At 46.0% G+C, this 16,532-nt stretch overlaps 1 protein-coding gene and 1 long non-coding RNA gene across 3 annotated transcripts in view; both read left to right on the forward strand.

Moving 5' to 3' along the window:
* The first annotated feature begins 590 nt into the window (after positions 1 to 590).
* Gnptab (N-acetylglucosamine-1-phosphate transferase subunits alpha and beta) overlaps positions 591 to 16,532 on the forward strand; it is a 60,855-nt gene continuing 44,913 nt past the window's right edge. The window contains exon 1 of one of the 2 annotated variants that reach the window (XM_048357283.1): positions 591 to 763. In XM_048357283.1, coding sequence (XP_048213240.1) covers positions 647 to 763 — 117 coding nt within the window. In that variant the 5' untranslated portion in view covers positions 591 to 646. The remainder of the gene's footprint in view (positions 764 to 16,532) is intronic. The other variant, XM_048357275.1, reaches the window with a different exon arrangement.
* Positions 6,322 to 6,687, forward strand: LOC125359556. Its single transcript, XR_007212578.1, has 2 exons — positions 6,322 to 6,360; positions 6,563 to 6,687. It is a non-coding gene; the product is annotated as an uncharacterized LOC125359556 (long non-coding RNA).

Consider the following 16,532-nt stretch of genomic DNA (forward strand, 5'->3'; position numbering starts at 1 on the left):
GTTTTTTTTTTAACTGTATTTTTTTTGTGTTTTCTTTTTTGGTACTGGGGATCGAACCCAGGACGTTGCACTTGCTAGGCAAGCGCTTTGCCACTGAGCTACATCCCAGCCCATGTGCCATCCTATGCACAGGAATATTGAGGGTATCACAGCCAGGCCTGTGGCACTGCCTAGCTACAGGGGCGGGTCCTTTCTGGGTAGTCTGTCCAATCCGGTACTTGGGCCCTAGCCCGGCCTCCCACCCTTCACCATGCCTACAGCGCATGCGTATAGGGGTCCGCGGCTGTCCTTGCCCCGCCGCCCTGAAGGTGGCGCTGGCGTCCGCGCCGCCGCCGCCGCCGCTGCCGCCGCCGCCGCCGCCGCCGCCTCTCCCGGGCCAAGCCGGGCGGTGCCGGCCGCCGTGCGGTCCCGGGTCCGCCTCCGCCGCGCCGAGGGCGTGGGCTGCCGCCGGCTCCCGGAAGCGGCGGCCCGCGGCGCGGAGCCGAGCGGGCGGCGGGCCCTTCCCCCCCCCCCCCGCGGAGCGGCAATGCGCCGCGGCGGGAGGCTGTGAGCAGAGCGCGGCGGCCCGGCCGGGGCCCCCCGCGAATGGCGGCGGCTCGTTGAGGCGGCGGCTCCGGGCGCGGCGCGGCGCGGCGGCTGCGGGGTGATGCTGCTGAAGCTCCTGCAGAGACAGACCTACACCTGCCTGTCCCACAGGTATGGGCTCTACGTGTGCTTCGTGGGCGTCGTGGTCACCATCGTGTCCGCCTTCCAGTTTGGAGAGGTGAGTGGCGGAGCCCGAGCCCCGGCGGCGCCGACGCGACACCCCCGCGTCCCGCGCCCACCCCGCGCCCCGCGTCCCCGCCGCGCCGCCCCGGCGGCGGCCCCCCCCCCCCCGCAAACCCCCTCCCCTCCCACGCGCCCTCCGCGGGCTCGGGCTTGTGCAGCATCGGTCCCTTCCAGGTCTCGTCCTTCTTCCCGTTTCTGCCTTGGGGGTGCTGGCTTGTCTTGTCGGGGACCCCCTCCCCCGTTTTCCTTCCGGATGGCATTCCCCCCCCCCCCCGCCCCATCCCGCAGGCCCGGCGCGCTCTCTGCCTCCTGCCCAAGCCCCCCTCCCCCCGCCCCGGCCCTCCAGCTAGATAGAATTCGGGGTTTTCTCCACCTTTTCCCCCTTTCCCCTTCCACGCCCCCCCCCCCCCAGCGCCCCGTGGCGCTCCTGCTCTCTCCGCAGGCGTTTCTCTCCTCCGGGGCCACCCTGCTAATCTTGTCACCACCGCCTTCCAAGCACCTTATCCTAATCTTTCTTCACCCATCTGTAAACTTTTGTGCAAGAGCCAGCTGTCTGGGTTCCCCCCCCCCCATCCCCTCAGGTGAATCTGAATAGGGAAAGTGAGCTGGGATTTTTTTTTTCTCTCTTTTCTTGCTGTTTTGGACTGCGTGGGTTAGCACGTGGAGGCCCTGTGCAGGTGTGAACACGCCGGTGAACACTCGGGCTCCCCACCGGCTCCCCCGGCCCGTCCCCAGGCTGTTCTCCCTGCTTGGAAATCCCATCAGGGCCCGGCCCTTGTCAAGTGACTGACTGGGACTGGGTAAAACCATCTTGGACTCCAGCCCCGGCCCTCCTTAGGGTCATGGGATCCACTAATGATTTGGATCCGCCCGCCCAAGCCAGGCCTTTCTTGACATGCCCTTAGTTAATGTGCAATGGAGCCATCCAGGTAACTGGTTTGGGCACAACCAGGTGAAATGGATTTTGTGCTCCTTGGGAGCACGTTGACACTGATAATTCCATTATTGGCAGTTCAAATCCAGCCCCTCCCCGCCCCCTCCCCCATCTTGGGGCTTTAACTCAGGGCCTGGGCACTGTCCTTGAGCTTTTTCATTCAAGGCTGGTGCTTTACCACTTGAGCCACAGCTCCACTTCCGGCCTTTTAAACGGTGGTTCATTGGGGATGATGAATCTCATGGACTTTTCCTGCCTTGAGCTGGCATCAAACTGTGACCCTCAGATCTCAGCCTCCAGAATAGCTAGATTACAGGCGTGGAAACCACTGATGCCCTGTTTAGTAATGTTCATCTTCAACAAGGGTACAAAGACTTGGAGCAGGTCAGAATTGGAAGCATTCGTGGTTGTCATTTTAGCAAGAGGGAGAAATGCTGTATATTTGCAAGTGATCTGAAACCTTATTTTTTTTATTATATGATAATTTTTTAGCAAGAGGTTGTGAAATGAACCGAGGGATTTTTAGAATAGCTGTGCACAGTGCGCATGTTTATGAAGCCTCTACCCATTCTGCACTGGTGGGAGATTGGCTCCCTAGGAGAAGGAGTTGGCTGTTGGAACACTGTCACCCTGGCCCAGGCACAGTGCCGGGTACCTCCAGGGAGTGCACATGAGGCGTTGAATGATGTCTGAATCGGATGGCATGTTTCCAAAGGTGCACTTTCAGTAGTTCTAAGGACCAAAGAAAATGAGTCACATAGGTCACTGTGAGAAAAGCCCAGACTTAGAAGTGTCAACTATATACTGAATACCCTACACCTTACAGTTCTGTTTCTTCTTGCTACAACTTAGTGCATCTCTGCACAGTTAAGTGCCCCTTTTTGAGACAGTCTCATCGTGCATATAGTCTTGAACCCTGCCTACGTATGCAGTACCTAAGTACTGGAACTCTGTGTGTGCACCACCACCCCCTGGCTGTGGTTTTTCATGGTTTTTTAGCCATCCCTGACTCCCCTCCATCTGATCTTAGAAAGGAGACTTAATCTCTTTCTCAGCTTCCTGGTCTTGAAAGGGAATGCAGAAATACTTGCCCTGTAGGATTGGTAGGATTAAGATGTGTGAGTAAAAGTATCTTAGGTCTCTTTTCTCATTAAGAAAAACACAAACAATTATAGGTCCAAATCCAGCTATTGCTAGATTAAGTCCCTTAAAACAGAAAATACAATTGAATACATGGTTAAGTTAGGAATCCAAGAGAGAACTGGGGATACACATTTGATTGTTAAGAAAAAATTATTTTTTCTTTAAAATAAGATGTCTAGTAATTAATATGACTAGCTACAGTTTATTGGAGAAAGTCTAGCCTCAAACAAATTTTCTGAATTCATTTTGCCACTTTAAATCCAGGAAAAGAATGTTTTGTATGTACTATAAGCCAAGTTCAGCCCATATTGCCCAAACTGTTGTAGAAAATAGGTGCTGTTATAGCCGTATAGCATGACTATGAATTGAACATAAAAAAAGAAACTCGATACCAATGTAATGAAAGGAAATAAAACAAATGAGTTACCTCTCCAAGAATAAGTATCCAACTGTTTCTGAAATATTGTCAGATATTCTTGAAAGTAAATAAAATCAGAGTGAAGTGAAAAAAAAAAGTATCTCACATCTCCACACAATCTGTGACAAATAATAGACTCTCACTAAACAGTAATCACTACAGCTGGGATTTGTTAGTATCATAACCATTTTATGTCCTTAATTCTTTTTTTTAAATTAAAAACATTTAAAATTAATTTATTGTCAAAGTGATGTACAGAGGTGTTACAGTTTCATAGGCAAGGCAGTGAGTACATTTTTTTTTTTTAATCAAACTTGCTACCTCTGAAAGAATCTGTCCCAGCCATCCCAGGGGACCATGCGGAGATAGTCATGGACAGGAGAAGAAGGTTTATAAGGAGGTTTATTAGTGGGGCCGTATCTCCCACGGGAAAGGGAGAATGTGGCATCTGCACCTTAGTCCAGGTGGTCACTTACAGAACTGTGGGGCTAGAGGGGAAGTAGGTAGGTGTGAGTGGTGAGTGGGGTGACCAAATATAGTTTGGGGGGGGGAGGTCAGGTATGGGAGGAGCTGGTGGCTAGTAGGGGAGGCTGAGAACCTGAGGTGAGGGAAATACTAGCAACCACCTCCCTCATTTTTTTCATGTCCTTAATTCTTATTTTAATGTCTACCTTGGGAGGCACTGCTCTCTCTCACATCTCTAATCAAGAGGCTGAGATGTGAGGATCAGGGTTCCAATTAACTGAGGGTATGTTAGAGGTATTGCTGTGCTCTTTTTGTTTGTTTTCTTCTTGAACTCAGGGTCTGGGCACTGTCCCTGAGTTTTTTGGGGGTCACACTTCTACTTCCCACTTTTTGTTAGTTAATTGGAGATAGGAATCTCCCAGGTTCCCTTGCTGGGGCTGGCTTTGAACTGCTGTCCTCAGATCTCAGCTTCCAGAGTAGCAAGGATTCCAGGTGGGAGCCACTACTTCCTGATGGGTTGCTGTGTTTTAAGAAGCTATTTTAATACTCATCCAGATTTGGGGAAAGTAACAGTGTAATTGAAGGAGGGAAATACAAAGCAACTTATTTTCCCCCTTAAGTTGAGCCAGATACTTTCTAGGAGAGCCTGGGGGGTTCTTAGCAGCCAGCTCTAGAGTTGCAGAAGTGATTTTCCTCCGGAAGGAGAGGTCTAATAGGAGAGGTCTAATGATCTCTTGCTTGTGAGGGCAGCAGGGGGGGGCTTGTGGGATCTGTGAATCAGAGGCCCTGAGAGTCTGTTTCCTCACGTGGAAAGGAAGGTGTTAGATTCACTGTGCCCTTAAGATTATTTTCAGCTTAGAAACCCTCTGGTTTTACATGTTTGTTCTATTGTATGTATTTTAAGACATAGGCTTATCAAAGCTGTCATCATTTGGTTGAACCACAACTCCTAATCTGAAACTTCTGGAACTACCGCAGTATATATCTATATCTGTATATCAGTATTTTCTTTTTCACAGTGAAATACGTAAATGTTACCCCGTGAAGAAAAAGTAAACGATCAGTAACCTCATGCCAGTTTAGGTCAATGAGTTCAAGTCAGATCAAGCTTAGCTGCCAAGTAAAATACAAAACTGTTTTTGATGTTTGGAGCTTTTTGGATTTCAGTCTTGTGAATACAGTATTATAGATTGTAGATCGTGTGTGTGTGTGTGTGTGTAAACTGTATAGCACTTCCTTATGCGACCTAAGCTGAAGACAAATGCCTACAAAATAACTTACATAAGAAGTTGGAAAAGAGTAAGTGGAATCTATCCCTAGCAGATGGTAATTTTTCCATGGCTTCTCTGCTTCTGTTTGCCTGTTTTCTCTTGCTATTTTTTAAATTTTAATTTTTAAAAATGTTATTATTAAAGTGATGTACAGAGGGGTTTTAGTTATATAGGTCAGATAATGAGTACATTTCCTTGCTTTCTTTCATTTTTCTCTCCCCTGTCCCTACCCACAAGCTGTCTAGTTTATTTTCCACATTGCGTTGAGTGAGTAACCACTGTGCACTTGTCTCTTGCTATTTTATATTCTGAGCCATTACAGTGAAAAGGAGAACTGAAAACTATATCTAGCTCGTTACCTTCCATCCTTGTGAGTGCTTTGTTATTGGCTCAAGTTCAAAAAGTAAGTGATCAAGTTTGTGTTTGATTATTTCACTAAGCAGCTCTGTTTTGAGTGTGTTCTTGGTCAAAGGCCACAAATGAGTGAAGAAGAGAGACCTGGTGTGAGAGGGGGAAGCTTCTAAGCTGCTCCTAGAGCCAGCACAACTGTGATCCTCAGTGGATCCCAAATTGAGTTCCTTCCAGCTGCTTTGTGGGTTGAAGGCTGCTTCTTTTTTTATTTTTTTTTTTGCCAGTCCTGGGGCTAGAACTCAGGGCCTGAGCACTGTCCCTGAGCTTCTTTTGTTCAAGGATAGCAATTTACTACTTGAGTCACAGTGCCATTTCTGGCTTTTCCTGCTTATGTGGTTCTGCGGGATCAAACCCAGGGCTTCATGCATGCTAAGTAAGCACTCTCCCACTAAGCCACAATCCCCCCCTTTTTCATCCTTTTTTTTTTTTTTTTAACCAGTCCTGGAGCTTGAACTCAGGGCCTGAGTACTATCCCTGGCTTCTTTTTGCTCAAAGCTAGTACTGTTCCACTTGAGCCACGACACCACGTCTGGCCTTTTTTTAATACGTGGTGCTGAGGAATCAAACCCAGGGCCTCATGTATATGAGGCAAGCACTCTTGCCATTAGGACATATTCCCAGGCCCCTCCCCCCTTTTTAATGTGGTGTACAAAGGGGTTCTCTCATCTGCTTTGTGATTTCTCTTTAGTGGAATGTGTGTGTGTGTGTATGTGTGTCTGAGTATTTGTGCTGGTCCTGGACTTTAACTCAGAACCTGCAGACTGTCCCTGAGCTTTTGTGCTCCAGGATAGCACTCTACAACTTGTGTCATAGCTTCACTCTTGTTTTTTTTTATGGGTTAGTTAGAGATAAGAGTCTCACAGACATTTCTGCATGGGCTAGTTTCGCACTTTGATCCTCAGATCTCTTTCTTGAGTAGCTAGGATTATGAATGGGCCCCCCAACACTTAGTTGGTGGAAACATTTTTTTTTTTTGGCCAGTCCTGGGCCTTGGACTCAGGGCCTGAGCACTGTCCCTGGCTTCTTCCCGCTCAAGGCTAGCACTCTGCCACTTGAGCCACAGCCGTTTTCTGTATATGTGGTGCTGGGGAATCGAACCTAGGGCCTCGTGTATCCGAGGCAGGCACTCTTGCCACTAGACTATATCCCCAGCCCTGGTGGAAACATTTTGATAGTATTTTAGCCTGGTGTGGTGATTCACACCTGTAATCCTAGCACTTGGGACACAGGCAGGAGGATATACAGTTTGAAGTCAGCCTGGGCTTGTGAAATTTTCTCAAAGATAAAGAAAAAGAAAAAAGCTAGCCAGCTCTAGTGGTTCACACCTGTAATCCTAACCACTCAGCAGGCTGAGATCTGAGGATCATGGTTCAAAGCCAGCCACGGAGACTCTTAGCTCCATAATTGCAGAAAAGCTTAAAGTGGAGGTGTGGCTCACGTGGTAGAGCTCCATCCTTGAACATAAAGACCAAGGGAGGATGCTCTGTTCCTGAGTTCAAGCCCTTAGTGCCAGCATATGTACACACACACACACACACACACACACACACACACACTGCAAGGGGCACGCTGGCTGAAGTGGTTGTTCATGTTGTGTCAGTTTTCTCTAACAGCCTAGGCCTGCTCTTACTTAGAATGTGCATCGGATAGTGGGAGTTGCTGTTAGAGATACAAATAGTTTTAGCCCAGACCTTTGTCTATATAGGCTGCACCATGCGTGAGGCTGTAATAATACATGAGAGAAAGGAATTGAATTCCTGAGCAGGTAGACAGTAACTGCTTAGAGCATCAGCAGAAGGAAGATAAATGTGGGCTGAAACATCTCACAGGAGGTGCAGAAACCTAGTGAAAGCATGCGATTTAGGGAAACTTCTTCAAGAAAGAAGAGCGGTTTGAGCAGAAGAGAAAGAATACATTCATTAAGCAGTAAGAATTTATTAGGAATAATTTGATTCTAAAAGGTTTTGACCCCTTTTCATTTTGAATTACTTGTTATTTAAAATCTCTGCTGGTACAAATTAATAGCATAAAGTTGTATCTGAATCTCAGTTCAGCCCTACTTTAAGCAAAAAGGTGACTTCCCTGGGTATGTTGGTAGACAGTTGCAATCCCAGCTACTCTGGAGGAGGCTGAGACAGGAGGATCAAGACTTTGAGCCAGCCTGGGCAAAAGTAGCAAAATTCTATCTCCAAAAACAACAACAGACACATTGAAAAACTAAGGAAGTTTGAGGGCTGGGAATGTGGCTTAGTGCTAGAGTGCTTGCTTAGCATGCATGAAGCCCTAGGTTCAATTCCTCAGTACCACATAAACAGGAAAAAACAGAAATGGTGCTGTGGCTCAAGTGGTAGCCTTGAGCACAGAGAGGCTCAGGGACAGTGCCCAGGCCCTGAGTTCAAGCCCTAGGACTGGCAAAAAAAAAAAAAAAAAAAAAGAAGCTTGAGATCCTCCTTCCTTGGTTTCCTGAGTGCTGGGATCGTAGATGTGTGCTATCAAAACCCACTTAAAGGTGGCTGGTTAACTGGCACATTGACAGTTGCAGTTTGAGCCTTTGGCACGGTTGGAGCAAGGTGCTCAAATGACATTGTCTGGACTCTTTTTTTGTGTGTGTTTTGGTCTCCACCTCTGCTTTGGTTTATGTCTTCAGCAAGCTCTCCCCTGTGGGAATAAAACATGCTGCAGGCAACTCCTGATCCTATTCAACTCTGCTCTATTCTAGTTCAGTTACTGCAGCAAAACGACAGTTCTCTTCCTCATTAGTGCCAGCTAGACCCAGCGCTGCTGGCTTCGCCTGGGGAGCAAGTGCCCCTGTGTTACCCTTGTTTAGCCCCGGAGCTGGGGCATGGGAGAGGCTGGCAGTCACAGCTGGAGCACGTGAGCTGGGGCAGTTTCTCCCAGAGGATGATCAGGAGCCAAAGCAACAGGTGTGCTGACACCCATTTCCTCTCGTTGGCCTTAATGGTATGTTGTCTGCAGCCAGTAACCCTGCACCTTGTAGAAGATAGAAATGTGGGTGCTTTCCAGCTTTCATATGTTGTAAATAAATTGATCTGCAAACTTGCATTATTTATGGGCATACTAATGTGGAGTGTTGTTAAGCACAGCTCACATGTGCCCCTGTAAACCTGTCGTCCTGGTTGCCCTGAGAAGAATGGGTGGTACTGTGGAAGGTTTGTTTGTACTGGCATTCAGTAGGTGGAGGTTGGCACTGCCTCTGGGCACTACTGGAGGGCACTTTGCGATGAAGAACCACCAGGCCAAGTGCAGAAGTTGCGGGCCTGAGTTGGAAGACAGTGAGAGTGGCTAAGGAAGTATCCTGCCAGGGCCCTGAACTAAGTGGAAGGATACAGAAAGAGATGTAGAGATTTTGAGAGGGTTAGAGGCTTAGTCCTGTGGTCTTTGTGTTTGCCAGACACTTTGCTGACAATCAGAGATACCAAAGTGAGCAAGATAAGGAAGTTGATTTGTTCTCCCAGACCATAACTATAGGTGCTCTGTGAAGATTTGTTGGGCAAAGTTTGAGCATGATAATTCATGTGTGTTGAGGGACTATGATCGGAGCTAGTAAGGTGAGGGCGGTTACATAGATAATTCATAATGTCCTGGTAGAAGGTGTTCACCTTAAGACTTGTTAGGTACCATGACCCTTCTTGGAGCTATTCTCCCTAGCCGGAGTGCTCATGAGGATAGAAGCAAGGGACCAGTGTAACTAATGGGTTATGTATATGCCTTCTAAAATGTCTTCAGTCTTGAAATCATTTGTTCCCATCTTGTGACCCAGATGCGCTGTCTTTAGCAGGTGACTAGTCACACTGGGTGATTCACACACATACTGAACTAAGCGGAGTGTGTTGGGGGGAACTGATCTTTCCCATGTATAATAGGCTGAGTTCCATTGGTGCAGGGGAACACATGATCAGATTGCCACATTGCCCACCTGAAAACTACTTCCGGAACATGCTGCTTCTACGATTCAAGTTTTATCATTTCCTCACCATGTACTTGCTTTTATACGTTGCCTCGCTCCCTTAATTTCTTTTTTCAATATAATTTTATTGTTATTATTAAGGTGTTACACAGAGGGATTATCATTTTACAAGTCAGGTAATGAGTACATGACCTTTTTTGGACAGTGTCACCCCATCCTTCACTTCCCCCAGCTTCCCTCTTCCATCCCTGACCACAGATTACACCATTCACCTGCCAGCTGGGGCATACTGAGTAGTATGCCTTAATTTCATTTCTGCCTCATGACTTCCTCACCGATCAAAGTGTCCACCAAGTGTCTGGAAGTTTGCTTATGTCACGGATTTAGGAATGTGTTTAGGCTAGGCCAGGTTCCTCCTGTGTACTAGAGACTGATGATGAGCCAAGTTTTTGTTTTTTCAACTTGGGAGCAAGTCACGATCTAGACAGGGGTCATAGCAGGGACGGACACCTGGCAAGATAATGACCATGGGACCTCCAAAGAAAGACGCTAGGCAGGAAAGCTGGAATGATAGGAATCAGAGCAGTGCTGGTCCCTGGGGGTGAGAGCACCCTGAGCACCCCGTGGGTGCAGTCTTGGGTTGCCCCAGCAGCTCGCAGCACTGCGCACACCTTGCCACGTGGAGTAGCACCTTGGCCTCCAGGGAGCACTTCTGGAGGTTGTATAGCTACGTGGTATTTTCCAGGCACCCACTAGCTACATCTTCTCATCCTCTAAGAAGGACTTGAACCCCTGTGGGACAATGGGGCAGATAAATATGGTGCCATTTGGCTGCAGAAGATGTTGGCTCCCATGGCTGAGAGACTTTTCCTTGTGGTCACGTTGGGAGCAGAGTCCTGGGTTGGCGGGAAGGTCTATGGGGCTGTGCTCTGTCTGCTTCCAATGGGACATTTTTCCACGTGGAATAACACTGTCAATAACTGAGCAACCACAGCCTGAATCTGGGATGTACTTTAGTGACTACTTAACTTACCTCTCAATACCACTGTGGAATCCAACCCCCCCCCCCCCATAACATCATCTAAATTCCAGGTAGATAGGCCTCCATAGACTCCTTTTTCAAAACATAGAAGCTGCAGTAGAATGCATAAGCGGCCTTGGAGTTTCTTCTCTTATTGGCATGCTACCTAGAAGATCTGTCTTGCGTGGACCAGAAGAATTGGAAGAGCACTTATTGTTTTAAGAATGGATTGACATGAAGAGCTGGGTGCCCATGGCTCATGCCTGTAATCTTAGCTACTCAAGAGGCTGAGATCTGAGAACAGTTTTTTGAAGCCAGTATGGGCAGGAAAGTCCCTGAGACTCTTATCTCCAATAAACCTCCAAAAAAGCCAGAAGTGGAGCTGTGGCTCAAGCAGTAAAGCACAAATGTTGAGTGAAAAAAACCCAGAGAAAGCCTAGGCCCTGAGTTTGAGCCCCAGGACTACCCCCTCCCCCCCCCCCAAAAAAAAGGAGAAAAGAAATGGGTTGATTATGCATGTAACATTTTCAGTAGCAGCTGAGATCACTTGATGGTACTAATCTTAAATATATATTGCACACACATACACTGTGATAAACGAATATAAGCTTGTCTTCTAGAAATGCTTTCTCAGATGGAGTGAGATCTGTGCTTGGTTTCAAAGGAAGTGGCTGAGGGGTTTGGTTTTGGTTTTGGTTTTTCTTGTAAAGTGAAGGATACTGCAGGCATCAAGGTAGAAATATGGGAGACATTATCTCTTAGGAAGGAAGGTGGTCCTGAATAGTTGCAGGATGAAGAGAGTGCTGGGGGTTTGAAGTAAAGCAAAGGCCAGTTTGTTCCTTACTTGTTGGGTGATACTAAGGAATTAATCCTGAAGGAAACTGGGACGTGAAAGGATTTTAAGAAAGGGAGAGATGAAGAATGAATGTGAACAACACCTGTATCATATAACTGCCATGTATTATATGATTTGTGTGTGTGTGAGTGTGTGCATGTGCCAGTCCTGGGGCTTGAGCTCAGGGCCGGGGTGTTTTGTGCTTGGGGTTAGTGCTGTACCACTTGAGCCACAGCGCCACTTCTGATGTGCGCCCAGATAAAAGTTGCACCAATTTTCTTGCCTGGGCTGACTTTGAACCTCGATCCTCAGATTTTAGCCTCCTGAGTTGCTAGGATTACAGGCATGAACTACCAGCACCCTTAAGTTGGTAGCAAATTAAAATTTGCTGACTTAAAGTGGAAGTGGCAAATCATGCATGCGTTTGAGTGACTGTAACCTACGAATTGATTCCTATGGAATTCAGTTATCAGTGTCCATATACTGAGTTTTCCTGGAACGCAGCCCTGTCTTAGTCATTTATATGTTATCTGTAGCTGCTTGTATGTTTTGCACGGTGGTAAAATTAAAGAATTGGGGCACATCTGTTACAGATCTGTTACACATCTGTTACATCTGTGTAAAATCTGAGATTGTCACTGTTTAACCTGTTCTGGAAGAAGTTTACTGTTCTGGCCTTAAAAAAAAGGCCAGTACTTATTTGTTCTCAGGGGCGTGGTAAGTCAGGTGGGAGTTGATCCAGCAGGATTGGATGTGCTTGGTGCTACTCCACCCCCCATCATGGAGACCAGTGTAGACCTCCTCTCTCTCCCGGAAGTGGTCGAGGCAGGAAATACCAGCTGACACCTACCTGCAAACCACCTGCGGTTCTATTAAGCCTGTTCTAACCTTGGCAGCTTTGTTGGCTGTGCCCTGGGTGGTCCCAGGGTATGTTTCCCTGTCATGCAGGGCTTAGCTCAGTTACACCCTCTCACCTGTGGCTTCCCCTGACTGGGAGCAGCCTCTTCCTCTAGATCATTCCTCATTAGAGTTCTCCAATTTCTTGTCTGTTTTTTTCAGTACTTTTAGTGTCAGTGTTAAGGGTCCCTGGCTCTTCAGTTCAAGGCTCTCTCCCACTTGAGCCACAGTGCCACTACCAGTTTTCTTGTGGTTAATGGGAAAAAAGAGTCTCACAGATCCACGATCCTCAGATCTTAGCCTTCTGAGTAGGTAGGATTGCAAGCATGAGCCATTGGTCCCCAGCTCTTATTTTGAATTTTAAACTTAGAGAAATATTGCAACTGTAAAAGACTTACTGTGTGTTCTATACAAACCTTCCCTAGCTTCATTTAGTTATAACCATTTACTTACCCACAGTATACAAATAAAACCAGAAAATTAATATTGGTACATAAGTAATCATTAAACTATCAACTTTTTCAGTTTGCTGCTTTTTCCTATTCTGCTTTTCCTGTTCTGCTACCAAATCTAGTGTCTCCTTAGCTCAAGATAATTTTATGTGCTTGTGTGTCTAGGCTTGCTGTTGTATCTTTAGTTCTAACCTTTGGCCTTTACCCGAACTCTCTAAAAAGGCAGAAAGTTCTAGACAGATTAAGTTGTGAGCTCTGTACCAAGATGTTTGTCTTCTCAGACTGATAAAGCATTGCATTCACTGGAGCCACTTTGAGACTACTTATTGATTTGGGGGTTCTGGAAATACAAAGAAGAAAGTGACCTTGTAAATCCCTAGTTTTGAGATGCTTGTAGGGACATAAGCAGATATTTTGTTTTTAGCTGATGCCTAAAACTTGTATACTCTAATGGGGTACCATGCGATATTTTGATAAATGTATACGTTGTATAAAAACTTAGATAAATATTTGAACAGATAAACTGTAGCATTAAATGTTGAGTTTTTTGTTGTTATTATTGTTAGTGTGGGGCTTAAACTCTGGGCCTGGGTGCTGGCCCTAAACTCTTCAGCTCAAGGCTAGCACTCTACCACTTGGAGCCACAGTGTCACTTCCAGTTTTCTACTAGTTAATTGGAGATAAGAGTCTCCCAGACTTTTCTGTGGGGCTGACTTTGAACCGCAATCCTCAGATCTCAGCCTCCTGAGTAGAATTACAGGTGTGAGCCACCAGCGTCTGTTTAAATGTTGTTTTTAAGAGAGATGTAAGCAGTTCGCCTGTAAGTGTTGTTCACCCCGATAGGATTCATGCCTTTCGCTCATCACAGTAGTTTTGTGAAGCAGGTTACAGGAACATCACCAGAAAAAAAAATACCCTTGGTTTATTTTTCTGATAAGTACTAGATTTGAACGCATGTCTTCTGATTGTCTTAGAATCTTTGCGCTATATACCACCTCCCCACCCCCCCATCCCGCGCTCAGGGATCAAACCCAGGGCCTTGTGTTTTACTGATTCCCTAGCTAACTTAATAATTTCCTTCTTCAGACCCAGAAGATTTCAGGGTGCATATATCATTTAACTGTGGCATGCACATTATCCTTTCCTGGGAATCATAAAAATATTCAATCTAAGTGGGTCCTGGTCTTATCATTTAAAAAAGTTTTTCATCTGAGAATTTTAGCAATTATGTGTGCATGCATGTGTTATTGGACAGCTGCTGTGGTCAATAAACACACTTTTAGAGCAATGAGTGTCTGCATTCATCAACACGCATTTGCCCAGGGCAAGTCTTTTCATAAAAGCTGGAGAGAAGGCAGCCTATGCAAAGCTAGTACCAGGGTCAGGGTGACACAAAAGTGGGCCCACGCAGGAAATAGCCCCTCAGTACCCACCTCACCGCTGGAACCACGCCGCTGGGGTTCAGTGGGCGAGGAGGCCGACTGGCTGCCATTTTGTAAAGACTGACCAACAACTGACCTTGGATGCCCAGGTTATTACAGTGGAGCCTTAGAAATGAGGAACATGTTTAGCTAGGAGATGAAAGTACCTTCAGAGGATAATTACAGTTCTTTATTAATAATGCTTTCTGTGCCACTTGAGAGCATATTTTCCAGAATAATCTCTGAATATCATTGGATTCCAGTTTTAGCAACAAACTGCCTTAGTAGCAGAGAAAAGTTGAATGCTCTGAGGAAAGAAGTCTAGGTCAGGGTGTGAGGGAAGAGCTCTCAGAGGCAAGTAGGAGACTTTTTGAAGGCCATACCCTTTTTCCCTTTTTCTCCTTATAAATTTTGCATGTGCATTGTTTTGATAAGTTTTATATGTCTTGCCATTGTAATAAAGAGGGTTCTGGGAGATGTACTCTGTGCAAGTACAAGACTTCTAATATTCTTAGCACATACCTGCCCACCTACAAACATACACACACATATACACACTTACCTATTTTTCCTGGTGTTATGCGGATTGAACTCAGGGTTTTCCATACATGTGAGCAAGGTGCTTTTGAGACGCACCCCCTAGTTAGTATTTTTTTTCTTTTTTTTTTTTTTGTTGCCAGTCCTGGGCCTTGGAGTCATGGCCTGAGCACTGTCCCTGACTTCGTTTTGCTCAAGGCTAGCACTCTGCCACTTGAGCCACAGTGCCACTTCTGGCCGTTTTCTATATATGTGGTGCTGGGGAATTGAACCCAGGGCTTCATGTATATGAGGCAAGCACTCTTGCCACTAGGCCATATTTCCAGCCCTCTAGTTAGTATTTTGAGACATAATCTTACCAACTTTGCCTAGGAGAGCCTCCAGTTTATCCCTGTCTCCTGAGTAGCTGGTATTATAGGCATGAACTACAGGGGTCAGCCTCCTTCCTTCTATTGCATGTGAGAATTGCTGCCCTTCTACAACAACACAGCAACCCAATGAGATAGACATTGGACTCACCTGAACATGTGTGGCTACATAAGGATGGGTACACAATGCCTAAGTAGGAGAACTGGAGCTATTTTAAGTTCAAAATCCAATCTTCCTTAACATGGTATAAATGAACTGCCCTTCATGATAAATAGAATTGTATGCAGTTCTCTACCCTCAAACAGCTTGTCATTTGGCCAGCCTAAGAAAATGCTAGCCTAGGCAAGAGGTACAGAACAACAGAAATCTATTAGTCCGAGGCACCCAGTGGTTCCCTGCCATGGGTGGCTGAACCCCACATGAGCAATGGAAATAAACATGATAGTCCTGAGAAGGGAGCATTTGGGTGGAGCTGAAGAATATGGATTATTATTTCTCTTTCTACACCAAAGCACATTAGAGATGGTAAGATAGTTTATCTGATGAGGGAAGGCACATGGAGAGAACATGAAGCATGCCAGCACTCCTTGGCCATTGGGATGCACACCCTCTCAGGTGCCTTCTCACCTTCTTCTCAGTAGCCAAGAACAATTTTCTCCACCTAGATTTTTTTTTTTAAACAAAGATAATGGACAGACTGGTTTTCCTTTTGCAAGCTGCACAGGTAGCAGGGGAGAATCACCTCTTTTTGTATGCAATAAATAGATAAAAGCTGATGCATTTGTTTCTTTTGAAAGTACACAGGTGTATTTAGCAAGGCATCTGGCATTTTATAGCTGAGTTTTGTGCTATAGGATTCCATCCAGGCATTAACTGTCCATGACAAAAATCCTTGGGTCCTGCTGGCTCTCAGGTTTTAGCCATCCATGACAAAAATACTTGGGTCCTGCTGGCTCTCATTCCCGTGCACCTGATCCTTCCATGCCACTAAATGACCCTCCTGTCCTTTCCCTTACTAGACAGAGTACTAGAAGTATGGAAAGTCTGGCAGTCACAATTCATTCTCTTCCTCCTCCACCTAGTCTGTCAATACACCCCTCTAGCACACCCTATGCTCTCCAGCCGTCTGCTGGCAGGTTCCTGTGTATCCTGTAAAACCCTGCAAATGTTGCTTATTCTAGCAAGTCCCTCCTGGTGTCTCTTAGAAGGGGGGTATGTCCTTTCTTAGTGTGTCTGCGGCTTCAAGAATGACTAAATTCTGAAGATCAGTTGTGACCAGCTAATAGTAATATGTTCTATATTTAAAAACGGATGAGAGAGTAGATATTCAGTAGTCTCCAAAAAAGAGAAGCAGTGTAGGACATGGTAGGTCATTAATTAGACTGAATCATTTCACAGCATTTATATAAGTCAAACATCATGTTATGCATCATAAATAAGTATAATTTGTGTTTGCTAGTTACACATTAATGAACCAAGGGGAATAAAAGTTCTCTAAGACAGGGAACTTAGCTTATTCCCTTTTGCAAACCTACAAGAAGCACATTTAGAATGTAGACCCTCAGTAATTTTTTTGTTAGTCTTTTTTCCTTTCTGTTTTGGAGATGGGGGGTCTTGTTCTGTAGCCTCCTAAGTGTAAAGATTTTTAATTGTGATCTCATT

This window comes from Perognathus longimembris, chromosome 1 (assembly GCF_023159225.1).
Source record: "Perognathus longimembris pacificus isolate PPM17 chromosome 1, ASM2315922v1, whole genome shotgun sequence".
NCBI lineage: Eukaryota > Metazoa > Chordata > Mammalia > Rodentia > Heteromyidae > Perognathus > Perognathus longimembris.